The sequence below is a fragment of the Drechmeria coniospora genome, chromosome 03, assembly GCF_001625195.1.
Source record: "Drechmeria coniospora strain ARSEF 6962 chromosome 03, whole genome shotgun sequence".
Taxonomy (NCBI): Eukaryota; Fungi; Ascomycota; class Sordariomycetes; order Hypocreales; family Ophiocordycipitaceae; genus Drechmeria; species Drechmeria coniospora.
This window is the reverse complement of record NC_054391.1, coordinates 2,107,267-2,133,396: the sequence shown is the minus strand read 5'-3', so window position 1 is coordinate 2,133,396 and position 26,130 is coordinate 2,107,267. Positions and strand designations below refer to the sequence as shown.

General features: G+C 56.2%; 6 protein-coding genes across 6 annotated transcripts; 4 read left to right on the top strand and 2 right to left on the bottom strand.

The window, feature by feature from the left end:
• Positions 1-1,032: 1,032 nt before the first annotated feature.
• On the top strand, positions 1,033-3,789 carry DCS_06451 (Transferrin receptor-like, dimerization domain protein; the record flags this gene model as incomplete). Its single annotated transcript, XM_040803741.1, has 1 exon — positions 1,033-3,789. One exon carries the CDS (start codon positions 1,033-1,035, stop codon positions 3,787-3,789), a length of 2,757 nt encoding a protein of 918 aa, XP_040653845.1.
• A 306-nt stretch (positions 3,790-4,095) lies between these two features.
• On the bottom strand, positions 4,096-4,703 carry DCS_06450 (membrane-associated progesterone receptor component 1; the record flags this gene model as incomplete). Its single annotated transcript, XM_040803740.1, has 2 exons — positions 4,096-4,582; positions 4,651-4,703. The coding sequence occupies 2 exons, from the start codon at positions 4,701-4,703 to the stop codon at positions 4,096-4,098; spliced, it is 540 nt and encodes a 179-aa protein (XP_040653844.1).
• Positions 4,704-8,443: 3,740 nt separating this feature from the next.
• Positions 8,444-11,918, top strand: DCS_06449 (heavy metal tolerance protein; the record flags this gene model as incomplete). The annotated part of the gene is made up of 7 exons (XM_040803739.1): positions 8,444-10,450; positions 10,539-10,722; positions 10,781-10,811; positions 10,863-11,033; positions 11,081-11,420; positions 11,472-11,838; positions 11,899-11,918. The coding sequence occupies 7 exons, from the start codon at positions 8,444-8,446 to the stop codon at positions 11,916-11,918; spliced, it is 3,120 nt and encodes a 1,039-aa protein (XP_040653843.1).
• Positions 11,919-13,013: 1,095 nt separating this feature from the next.
• Positions 13,014-17,089, bottom strand: DCS_06448 (RING finger domain protein; the record flags this gene model as incomplete). The annotated part of the gene is made up of 5 exons (XM_040803738.1): positions 13,014-13,128; positions 13,195-14,189; positions 14,285-14,387; positions 15,452-16,398; positions 16,481-17,089. The coding sequence occupies 5 exons, from the start codon at positions 17,087-17,089 to the stop codon at positions 13,014-13,016; spliced, it is 2,769 nt and encodes a 922-aa protein (XP_040653842.1).
• Positions 17,090-21,503: 4,414 nt separating this feature from the next.
• DCS_06447 (galactokinase) lies at positions 21,504-23,162 on the top strand (the record flags this gene model as incomplete). Its single annotated transcript, XM_040803737.1, has 2 exons — positions 21,504-22,141; positions 22,208-23,162. The coding sequence occupies 2 exons, from the start codon at positions 21,504-21,506 to the stop codon at positions 23,160-23,162; spliced, it is 1,593 nt and encodes a 530-aa protein (XP_040653841.1).
• A 1,525-nt stretch (positions 23,163-24,687) lies between these two features.
• DCS_06446 (uncharacterized protein) lies at positions 24,688-24,960 on the top strand (the record flags this gene model as incomplete). The annotated part of the gene is made up of 1 exon (XM_040803736.1): positions 24,688-24,960. The coding sequence occupies one exon, from the start codon at positions 24,688-24,690 to the stop codon at positions 24,958-24,960; it is 273 nt and encodes a 90-aa protein (XP_040653840.1).
• Between the last annotated feature and the right edge of the window lie 1,170 nt (positions 24,961-26,130).

The following is a 26,130-nucleotide window of genomic DNA, read 5'->3' as shown; positions in this document are numbered from 1 at the left end:
CGTACAGCCAAAGTACGTGCACACCCCTTTCCACCGTACGCTTACTCGTACTGGTAGGTACTAAGATACGTGATGGTGTGTAATGAAGGTGCAGGCTTCTCACTGCAGGTCAATCCCGAAAAATTAGACACTGTAGTACTAATACACTCCGTACTGGACGTCGACTTGCTGGGAGCGCAGCTGCTACTCCATACATCATGTACTTACAACATACTAGGTACCTAGTACTTACAGCAATCTAAGTAGTAATACTCGGCGCACTTAGAACCCGCACTCGGTACGGAGTACTCGTTCCCAACATCAACAGCTTGTAATTACAGTACGTACTTGTACGGACAGAGTAATATAATTAACCTACCAAGTACGGAGTACGTCCGTACTTACAATACGGAGTACTCTAGGGCCTCCTTGCCAGTGGGTCCTGATGCATAGTACGGAGTGACAGTACCCCTATGAGTACTAACGGTAATTATAATGTTAGAACAGTACTCCGTATCTAGTACAGAGTACTGAGTACTTACAACTACGCCTTGTGGTGCGACAAGCCCCTCCGACCTTCCCCAGTACCTGGGTGTACCGATCATTCGCGCCAAGGCAAGCAAGCATAGAGAGTCAAGGCGCTACATTTATGTACTATCCAAGTACCCATACTTCAGTGTAGGTACCCGAGGGGTTCTGCGGCGTCTTTATTACGTGGCAGAGCATCCATTCGCCCACCTCCCAAGTCACATCGACGACGATTCTGCTTCTCCGTCTGGCATCGAAAGGCTGACCCATGACCGGCGAGCCATCTAGTTCCTATCCATCGGACACGGGCGCTTCCCGGTACCATGCGACGTATGCTGTTGGCTTCGTTGGCTCACTCGTTTCCCTTTGACGCTCATTTTCGCTGATCCGACCCTGATCTCCTGACCAACGACACTGCCACCCTCGATTGGAACTACATCACCTCACTCTCCTCTGACCTGCATGGCCACCGTCGTCCGGTCCGGACATACGTTGCGGCTGTGTAGTCGCTACGCCTAGCCCATCATGCCCTCGGAGAAACAGCCATTCTACGATCCAGTGCCGCCAACGTACGATGAAGCGTTGGCCTCCAGTAGTCGAGGCTGGGAGTTTCCCGTATCCTCCACCGACGAGCGCGAAATCGATGAAGCCGAGGCCGAATCACTTCTTCCGCACGCTGAATCTTCAGCCAGCTCCTCGCAGCGGCCAAATGGGTATCGGCCTCCGACCGTCGAAACGGATGACGAGGATAGTCTCTTTGGCAGTGTCAGCGATGGCGACGACGACGAAGAGGCCGCCCATGTGCGGCGAGAGATGCAAGAAATGGAGATTGAGGAACCACCGCGGCTGCGGAGATCGATTTGGAGGAAGAGGATATCTCTCCGGCTCTCCCTACCCCGATGGAAGTGGTCCTGGAGGCCAAGGCTACCTCGGCTGCGGATCCGTCTTCCGTCGCGGACCCCGGCATCCGACGCCGAAGATGGCGACAACAATGTGACGCGCACCGAACCGAGGAGGTGGGGGTGGCCCGCGATTGACAATCTGACGATGATCCTGGTATTTGCCCGCATCATTGCCCTCATCATCATCGTCGGAGTCGTCTACTTCCTCTTCGCCAGTGGCATTTTCGGCGGTCTGTCCTCGCGCCTCAATGCAGGCATGCGCTTCGATCCCGAGGACCTCCGTTTGCACATCCAGCGAAGCGTCGAGCCCATGCGATTACGGGCATCGGTTCAGCACTTTTCCAACTACGCACATATGGCCGGCACCGAAGGCGACTACGCGACGGCGCTGGACGTACAGAGCATGTTCAACAGGGCTGGACTTGACAAGGTCGACATGGACGAGTACTACGTCTACGTCAACTATCCGACGAAGGACGGCCGGACCGTTCAAATATTGGACGAGAAGGGCGACAAGCCGATTTGGACCGCCAGGCTAGAGGAAAAGGAAGGCGGGAAGGAAACAGCCGGGCGGCAGACGTATGCCTTTCACGGCCACTCCAAGTCGGGCGATGTCAAAGGGCCGCTCATTTACGCCAACTATGGCTCGCGCGATGATTTCAAGTGGCTTCGGGACCGGGGTGTCAACACCAAGGGCGCCGTTGCCTTGGTGCGATACTACGGCACCGAGTCCAACCGTGCACTCAAGGTCAAGGCAGCGGAGCTTGCCGGGTTCGCGGGCTGCATCACATACAGTGACCCGGCCGACGACGGCTTCCTCAAGGGCGAGGTGGCACCTCACGGGCGCTTCATGCCCTCGGACGGTGTTCAGCTCGGCGCAGTCAGCTTGGTGAACTGGGTGGTTGGCGATGTCCTGACGCCAGGGTGGGAGAGCAAGAAGGACATGCCGCGGATGAAAGTCAACGAGACAGCTGGCCTGGTCAAAATCCCGAGCCTTCCGTTGGCGTGGAGGGACGCCCAGATGCTGCTGCGACATATCAAAGGCCACGGCGAAAGGGCACCCAAGGCATGGCAGGGCGGCGTTCCCGATGTTGGCGAGTGGTGGACGGGTGATGGCTCAACACGCATGGTGAGGCTGAAGAACGAGCAGGTCGAGATCGAACAGCAGCCCATCTGGAACGTCTACGGCAAGATCATCGGGATGGAGCAGACGGCAAAGTCCATCATAGTGGGGAATCACCGAGATGCTTGGGCCTTTGGCGCCACCGATCCCCACTCTGGGACGGCGATCATGATCGAGCTGGCCCGCATCTTTGGCGACCTTCTCTCTCGAGGCTGGAGACCTCTCCGCACCATCGAGTTCATGTCCTGGGACGCCGAGGAGTACAACCTCATCGGTTCGACCGAGTTTGTCGAAAACAACCTTGAAAGGTTACGAGAGAGTGCGTACGCGTACATCAACCTGGACACCGCCGTGGCCGGGACCGAGTTCCGCGCCACAGGCTCGCCGGCGCTGCAAAAGGCGCTGCTTCGCGCGCTGAGCAGGGTCACCGATCCCAATACCAATGCCACCCTTCGGCAAGCCTGGAACCCGCCGAATGGACGGATGGGCGGGCCGGGCGCCAGAGGCGACTACGTTGCCTTCCAGGACATTGCAGGAACGAGCTCGCTGGACCTCAAGTTCACGGGCGAGAGGTTTCCGAGCCACTCGAGCTACGACAATTTCGACCTCGTGGAAAAAGTAATCGATCCTGGTTTTGTGCACCATACACTGATGGGCCAAGTGGTGGGCTTGATCATGCTGGACCTGGCCGACCGCGCCATCCTCCCATTCGACCTGGTCAACTACGCCGAGGCTCTCAGGCATTGGGTGGAGGAGCTGGGCAAGTGGATCAAGAGCAAGGGGGGCGACAAGGACGAGAGTTCGAAGTTGCCGCTGCATGAGCTCGAAGATGCCGTCACCTTGGTGAAGATGAATGCCGAGACGTTTGAAAAGTGGGAGCTCGAGTGGGACCGCCAGATGCTTCAGGGCCGCAGATGGAAAGCGGACGAACTGGGGGCGTCTCGCATGGTATACAACGATAAGATGGCCGCGTTCGAGACGGCGCTGTTGGATCTAGAGCTTGGCGGCGGCGTGAGTTGTCGGCCCCCGACCGCAGGAGAGGAAGAAGCCGCTGACGATGACATGCAGATCCCAAACCGGACGCAATTCAAGCACGTCGTCTTCGGTCCCCAGCTTTGGTCCGGGGACGACGAAGCCTTCTTCCCGGCGATCCGTGACCCTGTGGAGGCAGGGGATTGGGTCCTCGCTCGTCGCATCATAGCCAAAACGGCGACCATTTTGCGCCTGGCAGCGACGGTTCTGCAGATGGACAAGTGAGATGATGGGATTTCCTTGCGCGTGGGTGGTATATCAATCGTTTCCCATTTGGCTGGGCCCTTTCCCTCCCCTTTCTCTTCCGCTTTCCTTTGTCTTTTTGACTGCCGATATTGTTCCGAGGTGCATCCATCGCATGGAGTTGGGATATACACATATGATGTGCTTGGAGTGACGTGCGTTGTTAAGCCAATTCTGCCAGATGAGGGTTCACCAGTTTCGGATTGGGACGCAGTTTGCACATGTCACCATGTTCTGTTCTTCAATACAACCAGCCGCAACGCTCGCTGGCATGCGCGGTCCGATACTCTACTTGGGGCCGGTGCTTTCTCCATACTCGTGAGCAGATACCAGCTTGCCGACAACGTCGTACTTCTCCAGGAACCTCTCCTCCCAGCCTTGAAGGGCCTCGAGCTCATCCCTGCCCAGCCCGTCGAGAGGGTCGAGCGGGCCATCGAGGTCCTTTGTCAGCATTTCCTCATCGAAGCTCCCGCAGGCGAGGCCGCGGCTGGCGTCGCGACCAGCAAAGTTGGAGTACGGGCCTCCGGGCCCGTAAAAGTTGCGGCCGCGAGAGACGTCGAAGACGCGGCCACGAACGGCGAAATAGACTGGACCGTCGTTCTCGCCGTTGAAGGGGAGAAGGGTGCGCGGCGTGTAGGTTCGGAAGACGACGGGCGGCGGGGGACGGTGCAGCGAACGGTTGGACGAGGAAGCGCCGCGGAAGAAGGTCGCATGGAGCGAGTAGAGGAGGATCAAGGCGAGGATGGCGTTGAGGGGCGTGAGAATGCCGGCGGAGCTGAAAGGCAGGTTAGCGATGCGGATCAACGGTTTGGGCCGCCCGAGCGTGACGAAGGATGCCTGTACTCAGCGGCTTCTCTGACGGCTTCGTGAGCCATGCGATGCTCGACATAGTCCATCGTGGCTGCAATCGTTGGTTGCAAGTAGCGAGCTGTTTGATCGAGTTGCTTGAGCAAGGTGGATGTGGTTATTGGAAGTGGTCACCAGGTGGATGTGGTGGGGTTGGTGCTTATCATCGCTCCATTCTGCCTCGATGTCTCGTAAAAGTACTGTATGTACTTGCAAGTAAGTACAAGCATGGAGTACGTACTTGCAAGAGCGCAAGTGCACCAGCGAATCTCTGCTACTTGTACGGAGTACAGAGTATTCTTGGACTTGCCTAAGCCTGCTTTCACCCGAATGCAAGCACTGTACACCTACTCGTACGTCGCATTGAGCAGTAATAGTACTGTTCGTGTGGTCGCTTCTACGTGTATGCACAGTGCTCATTGGTATATTTGCTTTCTACCTCGTGCACCTATATGTCTACATTCAAATACATGTGCTAAGTGCATTATCATACGTCGCCTGAAGCCATGCAGAAGGACTTGGTGCCTCGAGGGTACGTACGGCTTAGCAAGTATTACACAATTCTGCTCGTAGTATCTCCATGAAAACAAAGGGAAACGCACAGCGTCCAGGAACTACGGAGTGCACCGTGCATTGTTCTCATCCTTTTCAGAAGGTACCGACCTAGGGACTAGCACCTAACCTATTAGTAGGGAGGCATCATCAGACTCACATTCGGAACCTGTTCTCGTTCGCCGCCTTGCACGAGGATAGAGGTCGACGGCCGTGGCGGACTTGACACGCCATGGGTGTTGACTTGCAGCCGGTGTGCGCCTTGAGCTGCGATGAGCCAGCGACGTGCATGGATGGCCGCCATCGTTTCGGACCAGTACCATGTAATTAATATCTGCCCAAGGCAGTGCGGACCTTGGATTCGTGACTGTTCTAAAAACCCTCCGCACCCCGACATGCGCGCATACTTATATGGCCGATAAACGCACGTCTGCAGTCCTATTGCCTGCAAGCTGGTACTGCACTCGTACGGCAGCCGCTCACTTGATGGAGGCATGCCACAAACAATTGTACATTGTACTCGACGTGGTAGCAAGTAAGTAACACGCAGTAGCTGTCGGATATTTGCCCGCGTATGCTTTCGCGGCTCCAAACGTCGGCGAGCTCATCCTCGTATTCGGGTGAAACATGACTGGGCCATATCACGCGCAGTGTTCCGAACTTGTATTGGGTCTCATGTCTCGCACGAAGGCAGCGGGCGCCACGCCAGGGCGCATCGGATGGTGTAGGGGAAAATTCTTCAGGCAACAGGCATCCTGGTCCAGACACATCATGCTCGTTGTAATTACTCCGTACAGCACACTTTCTTATTGTAACACAAGAGTATTGCTCGGTTAGTACGGCGGAGTACCTGGTACACTTGAGTTACTACCAATGTTCCTTACTTACATCTACTTCGTACGGCCAGGTACCCTTGGCGGCTGGCAGCTAATACTTGCGGTAATAATTACATGTCCATGTACGGAGTACTCCGTTATTACTCCGTACGTACTTGCATGCGGACTCTGTCTTTGACAAGTAATACTAGGTATATTACTGAGGCACGACAAGTACTATTCATACCTCTTAGTACTTACATGCGCTACTCCTCCGTGCTTGTGCTGGATTGCGGTGCAGATACTTGCAGGTTACAGCACAACTACACCAAAGGGCCAGCCTGAGTCTCCGAATCCCGGTCCCGTTGTTGCCATTGCACGGTGTGCCCAAGACCAGCAGCAGCAGCGTAATATACTGCATGTACAAGAACGATGAAACAGAAGCCCGAGCAATCCACGCCAGATCCAGGGTTGTGCGGGATTGACGTGGTGGGAAAATCCCTGGCCGCGCCAGTCCAGAAGCTTGTCCGAAAGGTGGCTGGTAAACTAAGATCCCTGTGATTCGCTACCGCGACATTGGCACCGCTGTGCTTGGCAATTTTCCGAGGTCGTGAGAGGGCCACGGAGGAGCCCAGTCGCCACAAAAGCCGCATCCAACAACGATGAGTGGATTGCCTGCAGTTGAGATGCAGCCGCCGTTGCAATTGCGGTTGTCAGGCTGAAGTGGCTTGGTTGGCACTATGCACGAGTATTAGGAGAGTACCACCTCCATATGTACAGTGTGTATGTACGTATACCTACCAGGACGTAATCGTAGAAGTAGGCATTGCAAGCGCCTACCTGGAAATGTTGCGTGTCGCTCATGAGTTCTACTAGCCCTGGGGTGTATCGGCAGTACGGAGTAAGTACTCGTGCTGGTATTACTGGTGGTACAGATTCTGCATGAAGTGCTCGCAGCCGTTAGGTGTAGTGGTTGGCTCCTAAAGACTAGTCGGTGGCCCAACGTGTGTGTGGTGGTGTGTGTGTGCCTGCCTGCATGTATCGACTACGGTCGGTATTCCAGTTTGCGTGTAATCGTACTCGTCGTAGCAAATACTTGCAAGTATTAATTGTAATCCGTATGGGTGGCAAGTTACTGTCACGGTACGGAGTAATTAGCGCCTGCTTGTACTACGCACTGCCTGGATCCTAGGACTTGATACGGAGTACCACACATGAACAGGCCTTGGCCACCATTGCTTGCTTTTGCGGACGTTCAAACATCAAGCAATGGCCTAGGAGGCATTCAGTCGTGCCTTTGATCGCGCCGCACCGTGCTACAACCAACCACTTCGATGAGTCACAAGCCCATGGCGACCACGGCCAACGGAAGGAGAATCTGGCCAGGAGAGGGCCCAGCGGTTGACCGATCGTTGATTTGTTGCGCTGGTTCCATAATCACTTCACGCCCCTGCGTGACCTGCACTGTTACGCGCGCATCTGTCTCTCTACATGCACGGAGCCATGATGGTATGGAGGGTGCAAAGGTAGGCATCACGCACGTGAGGCTACGACAACATGTACGACGTGCCCTCCGTTCTCCGTGCGTTACTCGTACATGCTAGCACCAGCAGCCATACATCTACTTACACGCATCACCGCTCATATCATCTAGTACCGCAGACCATAGACTTACACTTCCAAGTGCTGCAGAGTACGGAGTAATATTATCCTGCAAAAATTCGCATCCCGAAGCCCGTCCGCCTCTGGTGGCTGGCTGCCCATGTACCTTCCCGTAATTAAACATGCCCCTGCCAGATTTGTTGGCCTCAACGACATGCATGCCAGGGATGAGCAGGAGCAACCAACTTACATATAGAGTAGGTACACCGACTGGCAGGCAGCGTCTTTCGTCCTACCAGTCCCGTTGCCTGTGTCGTCAAACCCAACACGACGCTGCGCGAACAAACGTTCCCACCTACCTAGCACTGCATGCCGCATCCATCCGAGCCGAGTCTTGCAAGATAGAACGGCTACGGTAGGGCAAGAAGTTGCTCGCCTGCCCGGCAAACACGTCAAGCACCAGCACCTTTCTGATTCCCTCCTCGCTTTTGCCTCCTGTATCTCTTGGTGCTGGCTCGCTGCATTCCGCCGCACTGCCATCCGGCTGCCTTCCTTCATAATCTTCGAAGTCTCTCTCTGTTCCGCCTTGCCATTGACGGCCCCTGATCCTGCACCCTGTGTATGAGTTGCCCTTCATTCCCCTGGCGCCTCACCCCGCCGACTTCGGCTTCAGCACTGTTACTGTCACCGGATTGCGACGTCTCGCCTAGTCTGAACTGACTGATCTGATCTGATCCGATCCGGCCTGATCCGACCTCGCCAGTCGACTCGCCCGAGAGGCCCTTTCTCGTCCGACAATCTCGGTGGAGGCAACGTCTTGCATGGATTCCTCTCCAGAGACGGGCTCGGCTGGATTGCCAGCCCTGTACTACTTGTACCCGGCTGTCGTCTTTCTCTACTTCAACTGTTCGTCCCTCGCCTCCGTCTGTACCCTGAAGCGCTTCAAGGACGACGATGTCACAAGGCCAGAGACCGCTAGCCGTTCAGCGGTCCTCGCCCTCCTCGCCCTCTGTGTCTTCTCTTGCGCCGCCCAGCTAACCACCTATGCGCTGCATGCCTTCGCTCAGAAGCAGTGGCCTCGCGAGGACCATCTGATTGTTGGCACCTTCTCTAGCCTGCTCATATTTGGCATGCAAGCGAGCGTGCTCTCCGACCACGGCAGAACTGTCGGCCATCCCTTTGTCGGTTCCTGGTTCTTGGCTTTGGCCTTTGAGACCGCCATCGCCATCCTCTCGGCGAGAGCGATCCTCTCGAACCATGCCTCTAGCAGGTACGACATGACCGAGCTGATGCTCGTAGGCTTGAGGGTATTGACCCTTACGCTTCTCATCGCCTCGCCACGCCTCGCACCCGGACCTAAAGCACCTGTCGAGGCAGGCGACGAGGAGCGCCAGTCGTTATTGGCCCAGGCTGTGGACGGGGACCAGGCTCGGACGACCGGCAAAACTCAGTACGGCGCGGCGGCCGCTTCGGACCAAGCTTCGGTTTCTTCCGAATTCGCATGGGAACGCATCGAAAGAGAAACCCTTGAAGCCAGGCAGAGGCGCCTGAAGCAAGGCGGCAACTGGTTCGAGTACGCAAAGGAATTCATGGTAAGAGCCCCCTCGCGCGTGCCCAGTGCACCGCGCCACATTCGCCCGAGTTCCAAGTTGACCCCTTCCTTACAGCTCTTCTTTCCGTACATCTGGCCTGTCGGCAACCGATCCCTCCAGCTTCACGCAGCAGGCGTTGTTCTCTGTATTTTTGCATCTAATGCGCTTCATCTCCTCATCCCTCGACAGACCGGCATCATCATGGACAGCTTGAGCGGCACAAACTCAACCAGTCCGTGGATCGCAGTCATCGTATTTGCCGCTTTGCGCCTGGCCGCGTCCGAGACGGGCATCGAGCTCCTCCGCCAGAGGCTCTGGATTCCAGTGAAGTACTATTCCCGCGATTCCATCAGCCGGGCGGCATATTCTCACATAATGCACCTTTCTGCCGACTTTCACGACTCGAAAAGTTCATCCGACATGATGTCGGCCATCTTCGGCGGAACTGCCCTCTCCAGTGTTGTCGAAAATATCCTGCTTCAGGCGGCGCCCATGCTCATCGACATGTGTGTAGCCATTGTGTATCTGTCAGTCACGTTTGGCCCGTACGAAGGTCTCATAACCGTCGTTACCGGAGCAACCTTCTTTCTCATGGCCAGTCGTTTTGTGGCCATCTCGAAAGCTGGCTGCCGCAAGCGAATCCACGCTTTGTACCAGGAGAGTAACGTTAGACACGCCGGATTGCTCGGCTGGCAAACTGTCAGCGCCTTCAATCAGATTGGCTACGAGGACAATCGGCACGCGAACTCGGTGACAAATCGCTGGCTGCACGAGAAGCAGTACGCCATCAGCCGGCATATGTCTGTCGCCTTCCAAACCATGGTTCTCACTTGCGGCTTGCTCGTGAGCGCTTTCTTGGCAGTGTCCAGAATCCAAACGGGCAAGGCAACGTCTGGACAGTTTGCCATGCTGCTCATGTACTGGGCCCAGCTCACCTCGCCACTTCAATTCTTTGCCCGGCTGGCTGAAGATGTGAGTGACGAGTTCATTGACGCAGAGACATTGCTCCATGTTATGCAGACGAAGCCAACGGTTGAAAACAAAAAAGGGGCACGTCCGCTGAAGTTCGTTGCCGGAAACGTCGATTTCCAGCGAGTTTCCTTCAGCTACAATGGCCAAAAGGAAACCATCAAGAACATCAGCTTGAACGTCGCCCCAGGTGAGAAGGTGGCTTTTGTGGGCTCCACAGGAGCCGGCAAGTCGACGATGCTCAGGCTTCTCGGCCGCTTCTACGACGTGAGCGATGGCTGTATTCGAATCGATGGCCAGGACATCCGCGAAGTCGATCTCTTCAGGCGAGTAGCACTGCTTCATTCGTCTCTAGCTCGCGCTGACACCGCCCCGTAGCCTCCGAGATCGTATCGGCATTGTCCCCCAGAATCCCATCTTGTTCGATGACACCATCATGAACAACGTCCGGTATGGCCGAATAACGGCCAGTGACGAAGAAGTGTTTGAAGCTTGCAAGGCAGCCTGTATTCATGACAAGATCAAAGACTTCACGAATGGTATGCCCAGCTGCGTGCCACCCGAATTCATGCCCTTTACTGATCCCGCCCCATTCAGGATACGATGCACGAGTTGGAGAGCGGGGCGTGTGAGTGATCGATGCCCTGGCCACTACCAGATGCACTGCTGACCGCCGCAGAAAACTTTCCGGCGGCGAACTCCAGCGAGTCGCCATCGCCAGGGCTATTTTGAAGAAGCCGGACATTGTTCTCCTCGACGAGGCGACGAGCGCGGTGGACACTGATACTGAGCAGAATATCCAGAAATCTTTCGGGAGTCTCTGTCGAGGACGCACGACGTTCATCGTGGCGTAAGCCTGACCTGTGACCTGCTAGGCATAACGGCTAACGTAAGCAGGCACCGGCTGTCGACGATCATGAATGCCGACCGAATTGTAGTTGTGGAACACGGCGAGCTGATCGAGCAGGGTAGCCATCAGGAACTTGTTGCCGCTGGTGGCCGCTACGCAGACTTGTGGTCGAAGCAAGTTTTCCTGCAACCCCACGGAAAGGCAAATGATGTTGCTAAATTCATCGACGACCGACCGGACCCGGCGGCGGATGCTTCTGCCTCAGCGCCGACCACTGTTGGGCAGGGCAAGGGTGAGGCAGGTGGTGGTGATGGTGGTGAGATGGTTCGTACCGAGATGGGGCAGGCTCGCGAAGAGTGCAAAGCGCCCCAGCAGCGGGCGAGGGAGGTATGTCCTGGCTGTTGCACGCTGGGCCGAGTGATTGCTAAGTCTGCGCAGGGGTACAAGTTGAATCCGGTTGCGCCCGAATTTACGCCTCGGGAACTATCCAAGTCTGCTTCTGAAGGCCACAATTCGCTGCCGGGTGCCGTCGGCACCTCTGACAACGTTGGTGACGTCGCCGTCGCCGCCAGCCTGCCTGCCAGCCAGCAATGGTCAGACGACGTCACAGGTGTTGAACCAGGAGAGGGCCCAGATTCCAAGCGGAATATCGCGTCACCCGGAAACGAGGGAACTCGAGTGAAGATGATGACGCCGGTCGGAGAAGCAGCAGAGCACGGGCAGGTCGACTTGTCAGACAACGACGGCATTGGTCCTCTGACGAAGAAGACGCATGCGACGAACAAGTCTGCAGGGGACTGTGGCGGTACGTCGTTGGACTGCTTGACTCGATGGTGAGAACGGAAGGGTACTGAACTGGCAATAGACGCATCTTCCGATGCCTAGCAGGCATCGGCGGGCGATGGCGGACAACACGTGTGTGGAATCGTGCGAGAGGTCGAGTTCCTTGAGCTGAAGCACCCACGATATTCGAGACGGGTGCAATCCAAAAGCGAGCCATGGCTTGCTGGCCAAGAACCGGACTCTAGGAGCAGCCCTCCACCAATTCAACTTGTTGGCAAGGGAGAGCGATCGCCTGTACGTCGGCTCAAAATTGCCGCCATCGAGGCTGAGCTAACCCGGCTCGCATTTCCAGCGTCGTGCATCGGCCCCGCAAGCTCAACCACTGGCCTCGCACTCCCATATCCCTAGGCCTACCAGTCGGTGCTCGCTGGTTCTGCGACCCATTCTCGCAGCCGCGTCGGGAGAAGACCGGAACAGCTCACACGTCGCCATGGACAATGAGATGAATGTGGCGAGCGCGTCAACTTTCGTCGTTGCAGGAAAGGAGAATGGAACTCCACGGAAAGGCGGCGCACTCTCCACGCCCAATGGGGTCTCAGCAAGGGGCCATCGAGGAGGACGCCGAGGTCGGAGTTCCTGGCTCCGTAGCCGACGAGGTCGTGCAGGGATCAGGACGGAAGCTGCAAATAACTAATAGGTAGAGTGCTGGGCTGTCGAATAGCCTCATGTTTATGGGGCGGGGGCCCTGGCACTTCCCGACTGGAACAAAGTTTAAGACTCTACGCTTCTGGTTTGTTAGCTTCTTGATGACGGCCGGATGCATTTTTCTTCTAGGTTTGGCGAGAAACACGCCTACGTATTCTTCAATTGACATTGTATCGACGGTGAATTAGAAGAGGATAAATATAGCTTGTTTTTTGGCCATGTCTTGTCTGCCTTAAAACTGTTCCTTGGGTTCGTCTACATTGTAGGCAATAACAATGCACAATGACGAGCGAGGACAACGGGACCGGGGCGAGCCCGCTTGTAGTTCAGCATCTTGTGACATCCTGCCCGCATTTCGGGTATATATATATCTGAATCATTTGACATGCGCCAAGTGTCCAAGGCAAATGTACAGCAAAGAGAATCCACTTGATCAGTTGTCATGTCGTGTGTTGCCTGCGCCTGCCCTCTGTGGGTTCGACAATAGCGCCGCTACGAGGCGTTGTTGCTGTTGCTGCTGTTGCTGCCGTTGTTGCTGTTGCTGGAATTGTTGGTATTATTGCTGCCAGCAGTGCCGCCGCCGCCGCCGCCGAGCATGCTTCGTGCCCTGCGAGAAGTTAGTGACGACAGGAAAGCGGGACATGGAAGCACCGAAAATTCAAGGGTAATTCACATCTCTGCAATGTTAGGGTCGGCCATGAGGCTGTTGAGATCGGGCATAGCACCACCGGCGCCAGCACCACCAAACTGATTTGCCATATCGCGCAGGCGGGGGTTGCTCATGAGGTTGTTCATTAGGTCGGGGTTGCCCATGAGGTTCTGCGCCATGCTTGCGAACATGGGGTTGTTCATGATGGAGGCAAAGTCGGGCATGCCGCCACCGCCACCGCCAGCACCGCCGAACATGGAGGCGAGACTGCCAAGGTCGGGCATGCCGCCCGGACCGGCATTGGCTCCGGCAGGGTTGCGGGACCGGCTTCCGTCGTCGGGATCCAATTCCTCGACGCGGCGTTTCGCCGTCTCGAATCCTTTCTTCATGGCCTCGGAGCCTCCGTTGCCCTCATATTCGATGCCCATGCCATAAGCCTCCATGGCACCCTTGGCGTCGCCGAGGGCGAAGCGGGCGAGGCCGAGGCGGGACCAGGCCTTGGTGTAGGTTGGATCGATGGCGACGGCGGCCTCGGCGTCGATACGGGCAGATACATGGTCCTTGGCGGCCGAGTGGGCGGCGGCGCGGTTCGAAAGGAAGACGGCGTTGGTGGGAAGCAGGCTCAGGGCCTGGGTGTAGAGGTCGATGGCAGTCGAGTAGTCCTTCTGGGCCATGGCGGCGTTGCCTCTGCTCTTGAGGGCCTCAGCCTTCTTCTGCTCTTCGGCAACTTGGCTGGGGTCCGCAGCAGCAGCCGAAGCATCGGTGGTTGTGTTTCCGGCCGGCGTAGACGCCTTGAGCTTCTCGTAGACGGAATAAATCTGCAGCAGGGATTGAGAGCCTACGGCGGCGCGCACAGCGTTCTCGTCGGCAGCATCGACCTTGAAGGACTCGGAAATGCAGTTGATGGCCACGTCAACCGAGTCTTTATCGTCGGCGGTGAGGGTGCCGTCGGAGGCCGAGGTGGAGAGGAAGTCGCAAATGGCAAGCGCCAGCCGCTGCTTGGAGGTGTGTTGAGTGGTCTGCGGGGTCGCCGTTTTAGCTACGAGGATGCCATGTAGAGCAGCGGTTGAGACGCATGACGATGCGGTGGCGGAGGGGGAGGGACTATGCATACCATGGCAGCGATGGCGAGACGAGCCGAGAAGGGAGCGGAGAGGAGAGCAGGTGTGTTGCTGCTCGTTTGTGGTGGCAAAGAGGCCCAGGCAAGGTGAGCAGCACTATTAGCGGCGTAAATTGTTAGGATGTTTGGCGGTTGGCGGTGCAGAAGTACTCGTGTGTCATTGATTACGTACCTACGATTTTTGAATTGGAGTTGGTGGGATCAGCACGCCGTCCCGGCACACGTACTCCGTAATCGAGCTAGAACATTCCGCGGTCCACTCGCTATTACACCTACAACTACGGAGTATTCATATTTATTTCCTACCACGGAGTAGTCTGCGCAGTAATTACTTGTCGGTACCCATTGGCAGAACTACAACAGCACGTACTTACTCTTCTTAATTTAAGCATGTGGTTCACTAGCACTCCGTACAGCACATTGCCCAAGTGCTCAGTACCGCACATGTGCAGCTGCACGTGTTGAGCACTATTCCGTACAAATGTAGTGAATTCTTGTGCGTACAGTGCTCAATCCTCGCACATTTAACATGTCATTCTCTGTACGCTACGGTGGAAGCTGGCTGAGCTGCTGGATGGGTTGGGTTTGTGCTTATATCGTACCTACAGACATGGCATGGCGTCCCTACAGAGTACGAGCACATATGTGGGCTACGATCATTCTGCCAGCAACCGTAACGCGAGAATACGGAGTAGATGTAGTGTTTTGTCTTGATTTCCACAATACGTAAACATGAGCCGTTACGAACCGCTTCACTGCCTCGAGAATGCATCTACCATATTTGCGTCATCGGCGCTTGTACTGAGTGCAAATGAGACCTAGGCTTGAATATAGGCGTTGAAGGACGGGTACATGGAATGTATGATTGGGCGCAAGAACTTTCCAAAGCCGATGCGTACTCCTTTGATCGGTCATGATATGAGTGGAATGCCTTTCAAATCATGGGCTCTCGTTCTTGGAAACAATGCACCGCCTCCTCCCGGGCCGGCCGGGCAAGTCAGAAGCAACACCTGATTCATTCATTCATTCTTGTACTCGTAATTACCCATTGCTCGTTCCATCTGACCTCGGTCGCGTGGTATTGTGTGGAAACGCCATGCCATGCCATGCCATCACGCTGATACAAACAGCTGCTCGCCCTGGGGATCCGTCCCCCCTTACCTGCCCCGCCTCCGTCTATCCACGTTCTTCACACGTCGGTTGTGCATGGCGACCACCCTGCGGGATTTGGAGTAGACCCTAGCTGCGTCCTTGAGCATGACGTAGAGACAGCCACCGACGAGGCTCCGACCCCACTGCTGCTGTAGCAAAGCTGGACGCTGGCCGATGCCGTATTGGCTCCAGGGGCCGTGAGGGGCCGCAGTCCACCTCCTGGGCAGTGCCAGCCGCAGCAACTCGCCCATGGCGAATGAAATGCCAGGCATGACGAGGGCGCCGACGATGGCGTTGGAAACATGAGATAGGATGGCACCGATACCAATCCGTCTCGGCGGTGCGGGAGGGGCCTCGTGTCCATCCTCTCGATCCTCGTGCAGATTCGGGTCCAGGTTCCCGTCCAGCTCCAGCTCCTCGTCCGCCTGCCCGTTCCGGTCCTCGTCGAAGGCACCTCCGGCTCCATCTTGACCGTTGCCGCCGTCGTCATCCTCCTCGGGCCCAACGATGGCGTGGAGGCCCAGGTCCAACGGCGCACCGTCCTCGTCGACAGCGACGTCTCCAATCTGGAGCTCCACCATTATTTCGCCGTCATGGTCGCCGGGGAGAAAAGCGGGATCCTCTTGACCGACTTCTACGTGGTCACGACGCCGTCCTCGCCCAACGTCTTCGTCCTGGTGCAGCACATCGAGAAGGCCCTGGAGGAGTGTCATGATGCCGCCATCGGCCTGGCGCTGCTGGTCGTTGGCTCCCCGCTGGACCTGGTCATCGGGTCGTTCCTCTGCGGGCGGCAGTCCAACAAGTTGCCCGTTGAGGCTCATCTCATAGGGCAACACGAGCTCCCTCCACAGGTTCCAGTATATGGAGCGAATGTAGGGGAAGACAGACATGGCGAGCTGCGGCGAGGGTGGCCAGGTCAGAAAGTCGTCGTGGTGCATCATGTGGTAGATGCCGTACTGTTGGAAAGAATCGACGTCAGCTCACATAGCCTTCTCGAGTATCGGTGCACCGACGGGGAGGAGGAGGAGGAGGACGTACGACGGAAGCGACAGGTAGGAAGACTTTGTTGCTAAGACTTGGAAGCAGGCGGCCAAACAAGAGAGTCGGCGCCACGTTTGTCATGACGAGAGCGCTCCATATTCTCTCTTTGATGAAGCCGACGTTGCTGGCGTTCCTCCCATCGACCACCATGTCCGGGCCCAACACGAAGCGGATGAGGGCGTCCCTGCCGGCAAAGGTCCACAAGGCCATGGCTCCGTACATCTGCAGGCTGAACTGAACGCCCAGGGAGAGGCCGGTGAAGAGGACGACGGGACTGAGGCGGGTGAATCGACGATGAACGGCATCGGTGGCGGCCACGACGGGATCCCACGGTCCCTCGAGCTTGATGGTGGACTTGCAGACGGGGCAGACGAGCGGCTTGCTGGAGCGCTCGCAGTCGGTAACCCAGGCGAGCATGCAGTCCTGGTGTGCCTCGAGCGTGCAAGGGCACGGGTCGACCCATGAGCCGGGCGGATCCGAGTCGTGCTCGTCGGTCAGGCAGATGAAGCATCGACGCGGAGCATCGGGAGGTAGCAGGGCAGCGGCGGCCTCGACGTCGGCGGGAGGCTGAGCCGATGCGGCATCATCAACCCCGTGCGACTCCATGGTTGGCGGTCGGTGAACGGCAGGTAGCTGTCGCTTGGGCGGGGATAGCCAAGGAGGAGCACGGATTCTCCCACGGGCATGAGGATAGGATTCGGCAACTAAGCGGCTGACCAAGGGATGTTAGCGGAGATGCGGCGCGAAGTGAAGCTCGAGAAGGCAAAAAAAAAAAATGCTGTAAATGGACTGCAGGGGTGAGCCGTCATGGGATGTGGCGACAAGGCCCGATGGGTTCAACAACGTTGACTAGCAATGAAGGCTCGAGAGGAATGGAGCGGAACGAGAGATGAAAGCGCCTTGTGGTGTTGCAGTAACTGTGTGACCAGCTTTCCCAAGCCAGTGCTCCGTACAAGACGGAGCACTAGCGCAGGTTCCCACTAGAGAGCAGTTTTCTATTGTTCACCCACTAATTATTAGCTGTGAGAGTACAGTGGACGTGCAAGTACATAACATGTACTCCGTACTCCGTACACATGTAAGTGTAACTAACCAATTACAAGTACGTACTGTACTGTACTCAGCAGGTACCTAGTACATTATTTGTAGTTATTCCATGCGCAGCCGCTGTATTTTGCATCAATGGGCAGATCCATATGTCGGAACCCGAGTTCTGTCCTTTGACTTATCCTTCCAAAAAGCAAATCACCCAATGGCAGCGATGGCGGACAAGTGACGTCGGTGATGACCGGGTGTTGCGGCCAATCAGACAAAGGAAGCGAATCGCTGCCCTTGCACGTTGGTCGTGTCGGCTGGAAGGCTCACTGCTAAAAGGGCCAGGTCAGGCGGGATGGGCGAAAGACGAGGGATCAACCCATTCATTCGTGACCGCGACGGCTGCCTCTCGTCAAGCGACGCGACGCTGCTCAATTTTAGGTTCAAGCTTGCAACCCCTACTCGTGCTGGCGGCGGATGGGAAGAGCTCGACGACAGCTAACCTAGCAATCGCCGAGGCCGAGAACTGAGCTTGGAAATTACACTCAGCGTAACGTTCGAGATGCGTACCAAACAAGAGATAGTCGGACGACCAAGAGGAGAGGTTTACACAAGGGGGAAAATACCGTGGCGGAACCGAGGAGTCAGACAGTCAGGGACTGGACGAAAGAGTGAGTGAAGTATCTACTGGCTGGCGTATGGGTCAGGAATAAGGAGTATAAGTAGTTGTAGTACTGTAATTAACAAGGAAACGCATAGCTACGCTACTCCGTACATGTATCCTACCCCTCGTTCCCTACGCACATATTTGTATACACAAGTACGGAGTACAGTAAGTATGTATTACTAGTATACTTACTCTGGACATTTTTGCAGCTACGAGTACAAGTACGTACGTAGTACGACCAGTCACTGCCATGACTTTGGACTCTACACTGGGCTTGCTCCGAGGGGTTCGGATTCAATCATTATTAGCAGCTACGCGGCTTGCCCGTCGCAGCCAGTCATCTCGGCTGCACCATGGCGACGTCATCACACAGGAATAATTGAGGTATTGACAATTATGGAGCTGGTCAGGTGGCTGTCGACCAGCACGCCAGACGCGGCAGGAGTTTCGCTGGTTCGGAATGCATCGTTCCAAACTTTTACGATCGTCTCATGTGCACATGCGCATCCGCATGGTGGCTCACCTGCTGCTCTACAGCTTCTGACACAAGAGGGGCGGTATGTACGATGGAAGACGATGTGGTAGGGCTTTCTGGTTGGTGTGCGGGTAAGAGGAACGCAACCCAGTGAACTCATCGAGTCGGATGGTCTCTTTCGATTTAATGTACCTTGTCCGCACCAACTCCGCCGTCACCTCCCACGAGCTCATCAGATTGCCAGGCCGTCATCCATTCAACTCGTGGGAACAACTCAACTCAACCTCGTGGAAAGAGCATGCTTCCTCTACCAAACGCGTTGTACATGCGAGCATACCCGTGGCGAGTGTGCTCTTCAATCTCTTCCCCATCAAACATTAGTTCGACGTTTCGCAGTATGCCCAGGGCCGACTCGACGCAAGGGGCTCCATGGTTATTTGTGCTAAATATAATGCAACGTCATCGTCGTCGTTAGCAACATATCATCAGCCACGGACAAACAGAAACTAGGAGGCCTACAGGGCAGTTGGCGCAGGTGCAGCTTGAGCCGCAGCTGCAGGAGCCCGAGGTAGCACATCCGCAGTCGCCCATGATGAATGGATGATGTATTTGATGAGAACGGGTGGACGTTGATGCTGATGGATGAATGCGTTGTTGAAGAGGAGAAATTGGGGTAGACGGGTCAAGTGTGCGTGGTGGAGGAAGATGTGGCGGGTGAGGGCGTCTTTAAATACAGCAAGTCGGATGCCGTGGTGCTCAAGGCACAAGGAGGGCAACGGCAACGACACCAGTGCCTCGATTCCGCATAGTGACTCGTATCATGCATGCACCGACCTTGCCGACGAAGCAACGTACCTACCTAATCGCGAGAAGTGCACCCAAGTGCGGAGAAGGCATGCAAATGGGAAGACCTACCCCTCATTGCCAGGCAAATGAGATGCGAGCATGGGGGTAGGGTTCACGAAGTGGCGTTGGACGACGCCGCCGACGAATGAAGTCAAGGAGAGGTTGGCCGATGTAGTTCCACGTACTCGCTAGCGGCGTTTGGATCTAAACGCAATCGAGAGTGAGAGACGCCATGAGACGGCCAAAATCGGACCCAGCACAATTGCCGCACCGTTCACCCCCCTTTGCCATCGTCCAGGTTGGGGAGGAGAAGGAGTCGGGAGTTGGCGTTTCGAGATCGCTCGAGCCTCGTTACCAATCGCCCGGACCTAAGGACTTGAGTTGCTGGTTGGCACACTTGAGGTGCTTCACTGGCCAACGGTTGCGACCAACAGTCGGTTCCCTCTTTCCTCTCTCTCCGCACAATGCAGTAAATTACAGTATGTAAGTACTGACGTCGCATTTGCGGAGCCAGTCAACGGGACCTAGGTACCTACTTGGTAATACGGGGAGCATGCGAGCACTTGCATTCAGACCAGGGATATAGGTAGGTACTATACACTCATATACTTGAGAATATACTTGTTTACCTATCTTTGGCGCCTTTGTGCCGTCCCAACATACCTCACCGAGCGCTAATCTTTATCATTGCCACTGCGGCATGTTCTCTCTCGTCAGCAAGATCAAGGGTGGGTCTGGCATGGCAGGTACATCACACAGACACATCAACTTACACTTGCAGTATTTACGGCAATATGTACTTGCAAGTACGGATACATGTGCATGTGCAAATGCCGACGGCGGACTTGCGATAATCTGTCTTGGGAGATTGGCGTCGGCTGGTTGGCGGTGTCAGCCGATGCTATGCAAATACCACCGCATCGAATATCGTGTCAATCGGTCAATTCTTCTGGGCCGTTGTGAGTTCTAGCCTTCTACTTGTACGTTGTACATGTACACCACGCTGCAAAGTTGTACATGCACACGCACGAGTTAGATGCATGCAATTGCTACTACATGTGTTCTGTACATGGGTATGCTCACGTACCTGAAATGGACGCACCTTTGAATCCTCACATGCACTGCACATAAGATGCGGGGTGCCTTTTGGCAGTGCTACCGTCTCATCGGTCGTCACGGGGTGCAAGGAATAGTTATGATTACTCATGATGCAGGGCAGGGCAAGGTGACTTGACGGGATGCATGTCCCGTACGGAGTACTCTGCACGGACACTATTGTATTAGTCTACAAGTATACAAGTGTATGTCGGAATGGCGCATACGAAGTCGAAAAATACACGCGTGGAAATGGGGAATCGTGTGATTCTTGTTCGCCATGTATATCAGCAGGTGAGATACAAGTACTCCATCGACATGCGCATTGTAGGATTGGTGCTCAGTAGGTGCTCCGTCTGGAATACACCTACAGCACTCCGTACTTGCTCCGCGTATGGCAACTACGAAATACTACAATGAAGGCATAATACTTGTGGGTATCTGTACCTAGAACGTACAGTACGGGACGCACTTACAGTACATTGCAGTAGGCGTTCGTACTCGTAACGGTACATGAGTAATAACCCGTGACCCGTAACCGGCATTGATATACGGAGTACGGAGTACTAGTGGGCACTTCATTATAAGTATGGCCACGGAGCACCTGCTTATACTTATACAGGAGGTACTATCAGTCACGGAGTACTGTACAGTACGGAGTACAAGGGCGCATTAATAGTGCAAGTAAGTACTGTAAGTACGGAGCAAGTACGTACTTCTTGCCCGAGTACGGAGTAGAATTTGAGTACGGTAGCTGAATAATTTCACCCCGCCTTCTTGGGCTGTGCTGTGCCCATACCACAGTCGACCACGATCGAGACCACATCCCAGGTGGCAAAGAATCGAACAGGACAAGAAAGTCGGGCCATACTGCTCACGGGTAAGACGTTTCGACAGCTGAAATGTCTCGCAGCTCCGTGCCAATCGCCGCCGCTCTCTCGGACATTTACCCCGTCACCGATGCCGTACGGGAGGGTCCGCGTTGGAACAAGCTGCTCACACGGTTTGCCGACATCTACCACCACTCGGCCACCTTCGTCGCCCGCTCGCCCGGCCGCGTCAACATCATTGGCGAGCATATCGATTATTCCCTTTACTCAGTCCTACCGATGGCCGTGACGGCCGATGCCCTCCTCGCCGTGTCCGCCAAGCCCGTCGACGACGGTGCCGCCAGCTTCGTCATCCAACTGGCCAATGTCGACGACGCCAAGTTTGCGTCCAAAGAGTTTTCCTTGCTCATGGATGAAAAGGTCCAAATTGACGCGAGCAAATTTGAGTGGACAAACTACTTCAAATGTGGCTTGAGCGGCGCCTTGGAGCTTTTGCGAAAGAAAAGGGGCCACGGCTTCAAGCCGCGCAGCATGGAGGTTCTGATGGACGGAAACATCCCCGTCGGAGGCGGCCTGAGCTCGAGCGCCGCGTTCGTGACGGCCAGTGCTCTTGCCGTCCTAGCCGCGCACGGAGAAGGCGCCGTCGACAAGAAGGAGCTGACCGAACTGGCCATGGTGAGCGAGCGCGCCGTTGGCGTCAACTCGGGAGGGTAAGGACAGCATCGCATTGGCAGGCGCCCCTCCGTTCCTTGACCACGGGAGACTGATTCCCCCAGAATGGACCAAGCAGCGTCCGTATTTTCCGAACCGGGATCGGCACTCTTCGTCACCTTCAGCCCCGGGCTTGACGCTCGACCGGTGCGGTTTCCGGCGACCAAGCCTGAACTGTGCTCCGTCATCGCCCAGAGCTTCGTCACGTCGAACAAGCAAGTGACGGGCCCGATACACTACAACCTACGTGTTGTCGAGGTGACGTTGGCCGCCGCCTACCTCAACGCACTTGTCAACCCTCCCGGGACGGCACTGCCAACCGATGGCGGGCCGCTGGGCACAAGCCTCCATGCTTTCCACGAAACCTACTTCCACCACCAGAGAAGCTCGGACGACGGTGCCGTCAAGCACGAGACCAAGGAACAGGAGCTTCAAAGGCTCATCACGCTGACACGCGAGACGCTCACTCAGGAGGAGGGGTACACGAAGGAAGAAATTGCGCAAGCGCTAGGGCAGCCTGTTTCGGAGCTCGAGAGGCGCTTCCTGGCAAGTTTCCCGGTACGAACGGAGCGGTTCAAGCTGCGGCAACGAGCGCTCCATGTTTTCACCGAGGCCCTCCGCGTGCTCCAGTTCCTCGCTCGCCTGGAGCGCCCCTCGGACGGCGGCCCGGTCGACGCGGCGGTGCTCGGGCACGATCTCGGTCGGCTGATGAACGAAACTCAAGAATCCTGCAGGAGCCTCTTTGAGTGCAGCTGCCCCGAACTCGATCAGATCTGCACCATCGCGCGGGCCGCGGGCGCGTGGGGCAGCAGACTGACGGGTGCCGGCTGGGGAGGCTGCAGCGTGCACCTGGTACCTGCCGACAAGGTAGCGGATGTCAAGGCCGCCCTGGAGACGGATTATTATGCCGGAAAGGGGCTCACGGAGGAGCAGCGCGAGAGGGCCGTCGTGGTGAGCCGGCCCGCCGGCGGGAGTGCCCTATACATGGTGGACGAGAGCCTCGTCGGCCAGACGAGCTGATGCGGGGGAAGATGCGACAAGTCCTCTGCTTCGACGCGCCACACAATTTCATAGGCGGCAAGGACGTTGACGAGGACTGGTTCCTAGAGCGGAGGACCTCGCGCCGTCCGCAGGAGGGTCGGATGTCGGGGCGTCACCTACGACCAATTGCTTCACGTGCCGCGTGGGCTGGGCCGTCAGCATGATCAGTCGAGAATTCTCTCACATGACGACCGCAGTAGACCATCGCCGTGCGTTACGATTCGTAGCTCATGGGACAAGTCAGTCAGTCAGTCAGTCCGTCAAGGTAGGAGGGACGAGAAGGATGCAGGGAAGACGCCCAAGGCCACACAGGCCAGCGTCCGAGTCGACGGCGGCGCCAAACAAGGGGAATGGAGCCCGCGAAAACGCGGCATCCATCCCTCGCTGAGCGCGAACACTTGCACCGGGCCAGGCATCCCGCAAGTACGCACCGCACGCATCTCTCAAGGCCGATTGCACTCTGTAAAGCTACCTGCACCTTTGTGCATGGCAGCGGAGGCAATTTCGTCGTGTCAGCCCGATACGATACATCTGCAACATGTGAGGTCACGCTCACTGCGCAGCCGGATGGGCAAGAACGTGCACAGGATACCAACGCCACCGAGCGGAGGCGGGTTTGCCTTTGGGGGCCAAGCTCGAGCAGAAGAGTGTCGCCGAATGGACAAGCTCCGAGCTGACGATACCTCCTCGTACCACATGGCCTTTGCCGGCAAACTGCTGGGAGGTTCGTCATCATCCAGGCGCGCACGGGAGTGACGGAATCAAGACGAGACCAGACGAGACGAGACGAGACGAGACCAGACGAGACCAGACGAGACCAGACGAGACCAGACGAGACGAGGAATGGCGAAGATGGGAGACGGGGGGGCAGGACAGGGCAGGGCAGGGCGAAAAGGCCAAGACACAAGTCGTGTTCGCCGTCGGATCCATGGCTCTCTCCAGCCGCAGATGGACGGACCAATGACCAACTCGCCGGTCCATCGGCAGTTTCGACATCAGCCGCACCCGGATGCGACCTTGTGCAGCCAGCCCTCGTGGACTTTTGCGCTCGCACGGTGGTGTCAAAGTACCTGCAACGCCGCCGGGCTTGCCAGCAGTATTCGAGTCGGCGACCCGTATGAATCTTGATCGAACAGACACCTCTTGCCAGGTACCTTGTCACGGAGCGCACGTAGGTGATCTGACGACGCGAGTTGTACATGGGGCGTCCGGGTATTCAATATAGCCGGTAAAACGTGCGGCTCGTGGTCCGACCGGGAAGTGGGCAACTTGAAGCCGCAGCCTGCAAGTGACGGCGGCTAGTGGCGGTAGTAGCCTGGTGGGTACGGAGTACGGCACTCGGGCACCGTGGGCTGTCACTCGGAACTTGCGGCCTGCTGGGGTCCTGACGAGCCGCCACTGGCAGCACATATACTGCACGTGTGCATGAAATATGGGTAGCACACCGCACAACACCACTTGTCCAGGTCGGCGGTAGGCGGTGGCTTCCGTCGTTTAAGCATCCATGATGCGAGACAGCACGCACCGCCCCGCCAGAGGAACAAGTGCATCCGACTGCGCTTCGCCCATATATTCGGTGACGAGGCTGGAAGGCGACGACAAGGCGACAGGGCGACAAGGTTTTGCTTCAGCCATGATGCGAGAGGCAACATCCGACGAGGCGATTATGGGCTTTCGGTGTGGCCTGGGCGTGCGAGCAGCAGCAAGGTGCACCATGGCAACGGGACAGCATCAGTCGATGCGTCCAGCCGAGTCGACTCATGACAGTGCCGAGTAGATGCAAGCACGGCTGCAAGCACGACTGCATGTACGCGCAAACGAGCACCTGATTGCTACGAGTTCGGAGTGCCATGCACGAACACGGAATGCAGTGTGTCGCAGCTGCTATGGTATGTACCAAACAGTGCCACGCAGGACACGTATCGAGTACAAGGCGCACACGGAGCTGTAAATAATAGGCATAACACGAGGTTAGTATTTGCACTCAGGTGAGGAGTGCTCCCCAGTACCTTTTTATCAGGGCAATACTTCCAACTCGCGCGAGCTACCGCTGGTGTGCCCGTACCAAAGGACCCTTGAGCGAGTGATGCTTGCAAGTGATGCTGACAATGTCTACCAGTGCTGAGGTTCCGCATCGGTACTGTATTATTCGTTTGCGACATGCCAGCATGTAAGTCTGGAGCATCAAATCGGGTCTGTACACTCTAGCCCTATAGATACGATGCATGCAAATGAAATGCACCGAGTACACACCTGTCGTATACAGGTATAAGTACTGGGGCATATGTTGCATCACCCTGCTACCTGCGTGCACCTGCACCCCCATACCAAAGCAGCGTGGAATTCTGCCAACCATTGTATGCAGTGAGTGTATGTATCTTGTACGTTCTCTGACTGCAGAGTGCGCACAAGTAATAGGTACTTCGCAGTATTATTATGCAAGTACGGAGAATTCACTCTGGAGTCCGTACTTACTGTAAGATGCGAGCACGTCAGTGCATACAGTCACTTGACAAAAATGACGATTCAGTTTTGGTATCGCTACTCCTACAAATTGAATCGACATTTTTGCCACCCCACTGTACAAGTGCTTGCGTGCACGCACAGCAATACTCCACCTTGCGCCCCTGTTATTACTGCCGTGCCACTGCTCAAGCTGGTTTGTGGGGTAATTATAGGGGTAATTATAGGGTACGGAGTACGGAGTACTTGCAAGTACAAGTACATGCAACACTGTGTGTGAAGGAGTCTCAGCCTTGGCTTCCCACCTACGCTCAACGCAAATGACACACGGACGCGGCTGCGGCGGCAAGTGCGCCGAAAGTTGGGGGCTCCTCACCACCCACCGTCACCACCCACCGCCGGGCCACCAGCCATCCTGTCGGTGCAGGACAGCAATACAGGTGTGCACTGAGCGCCGTACTGGATTGCCTGCACTTTTAAGCGT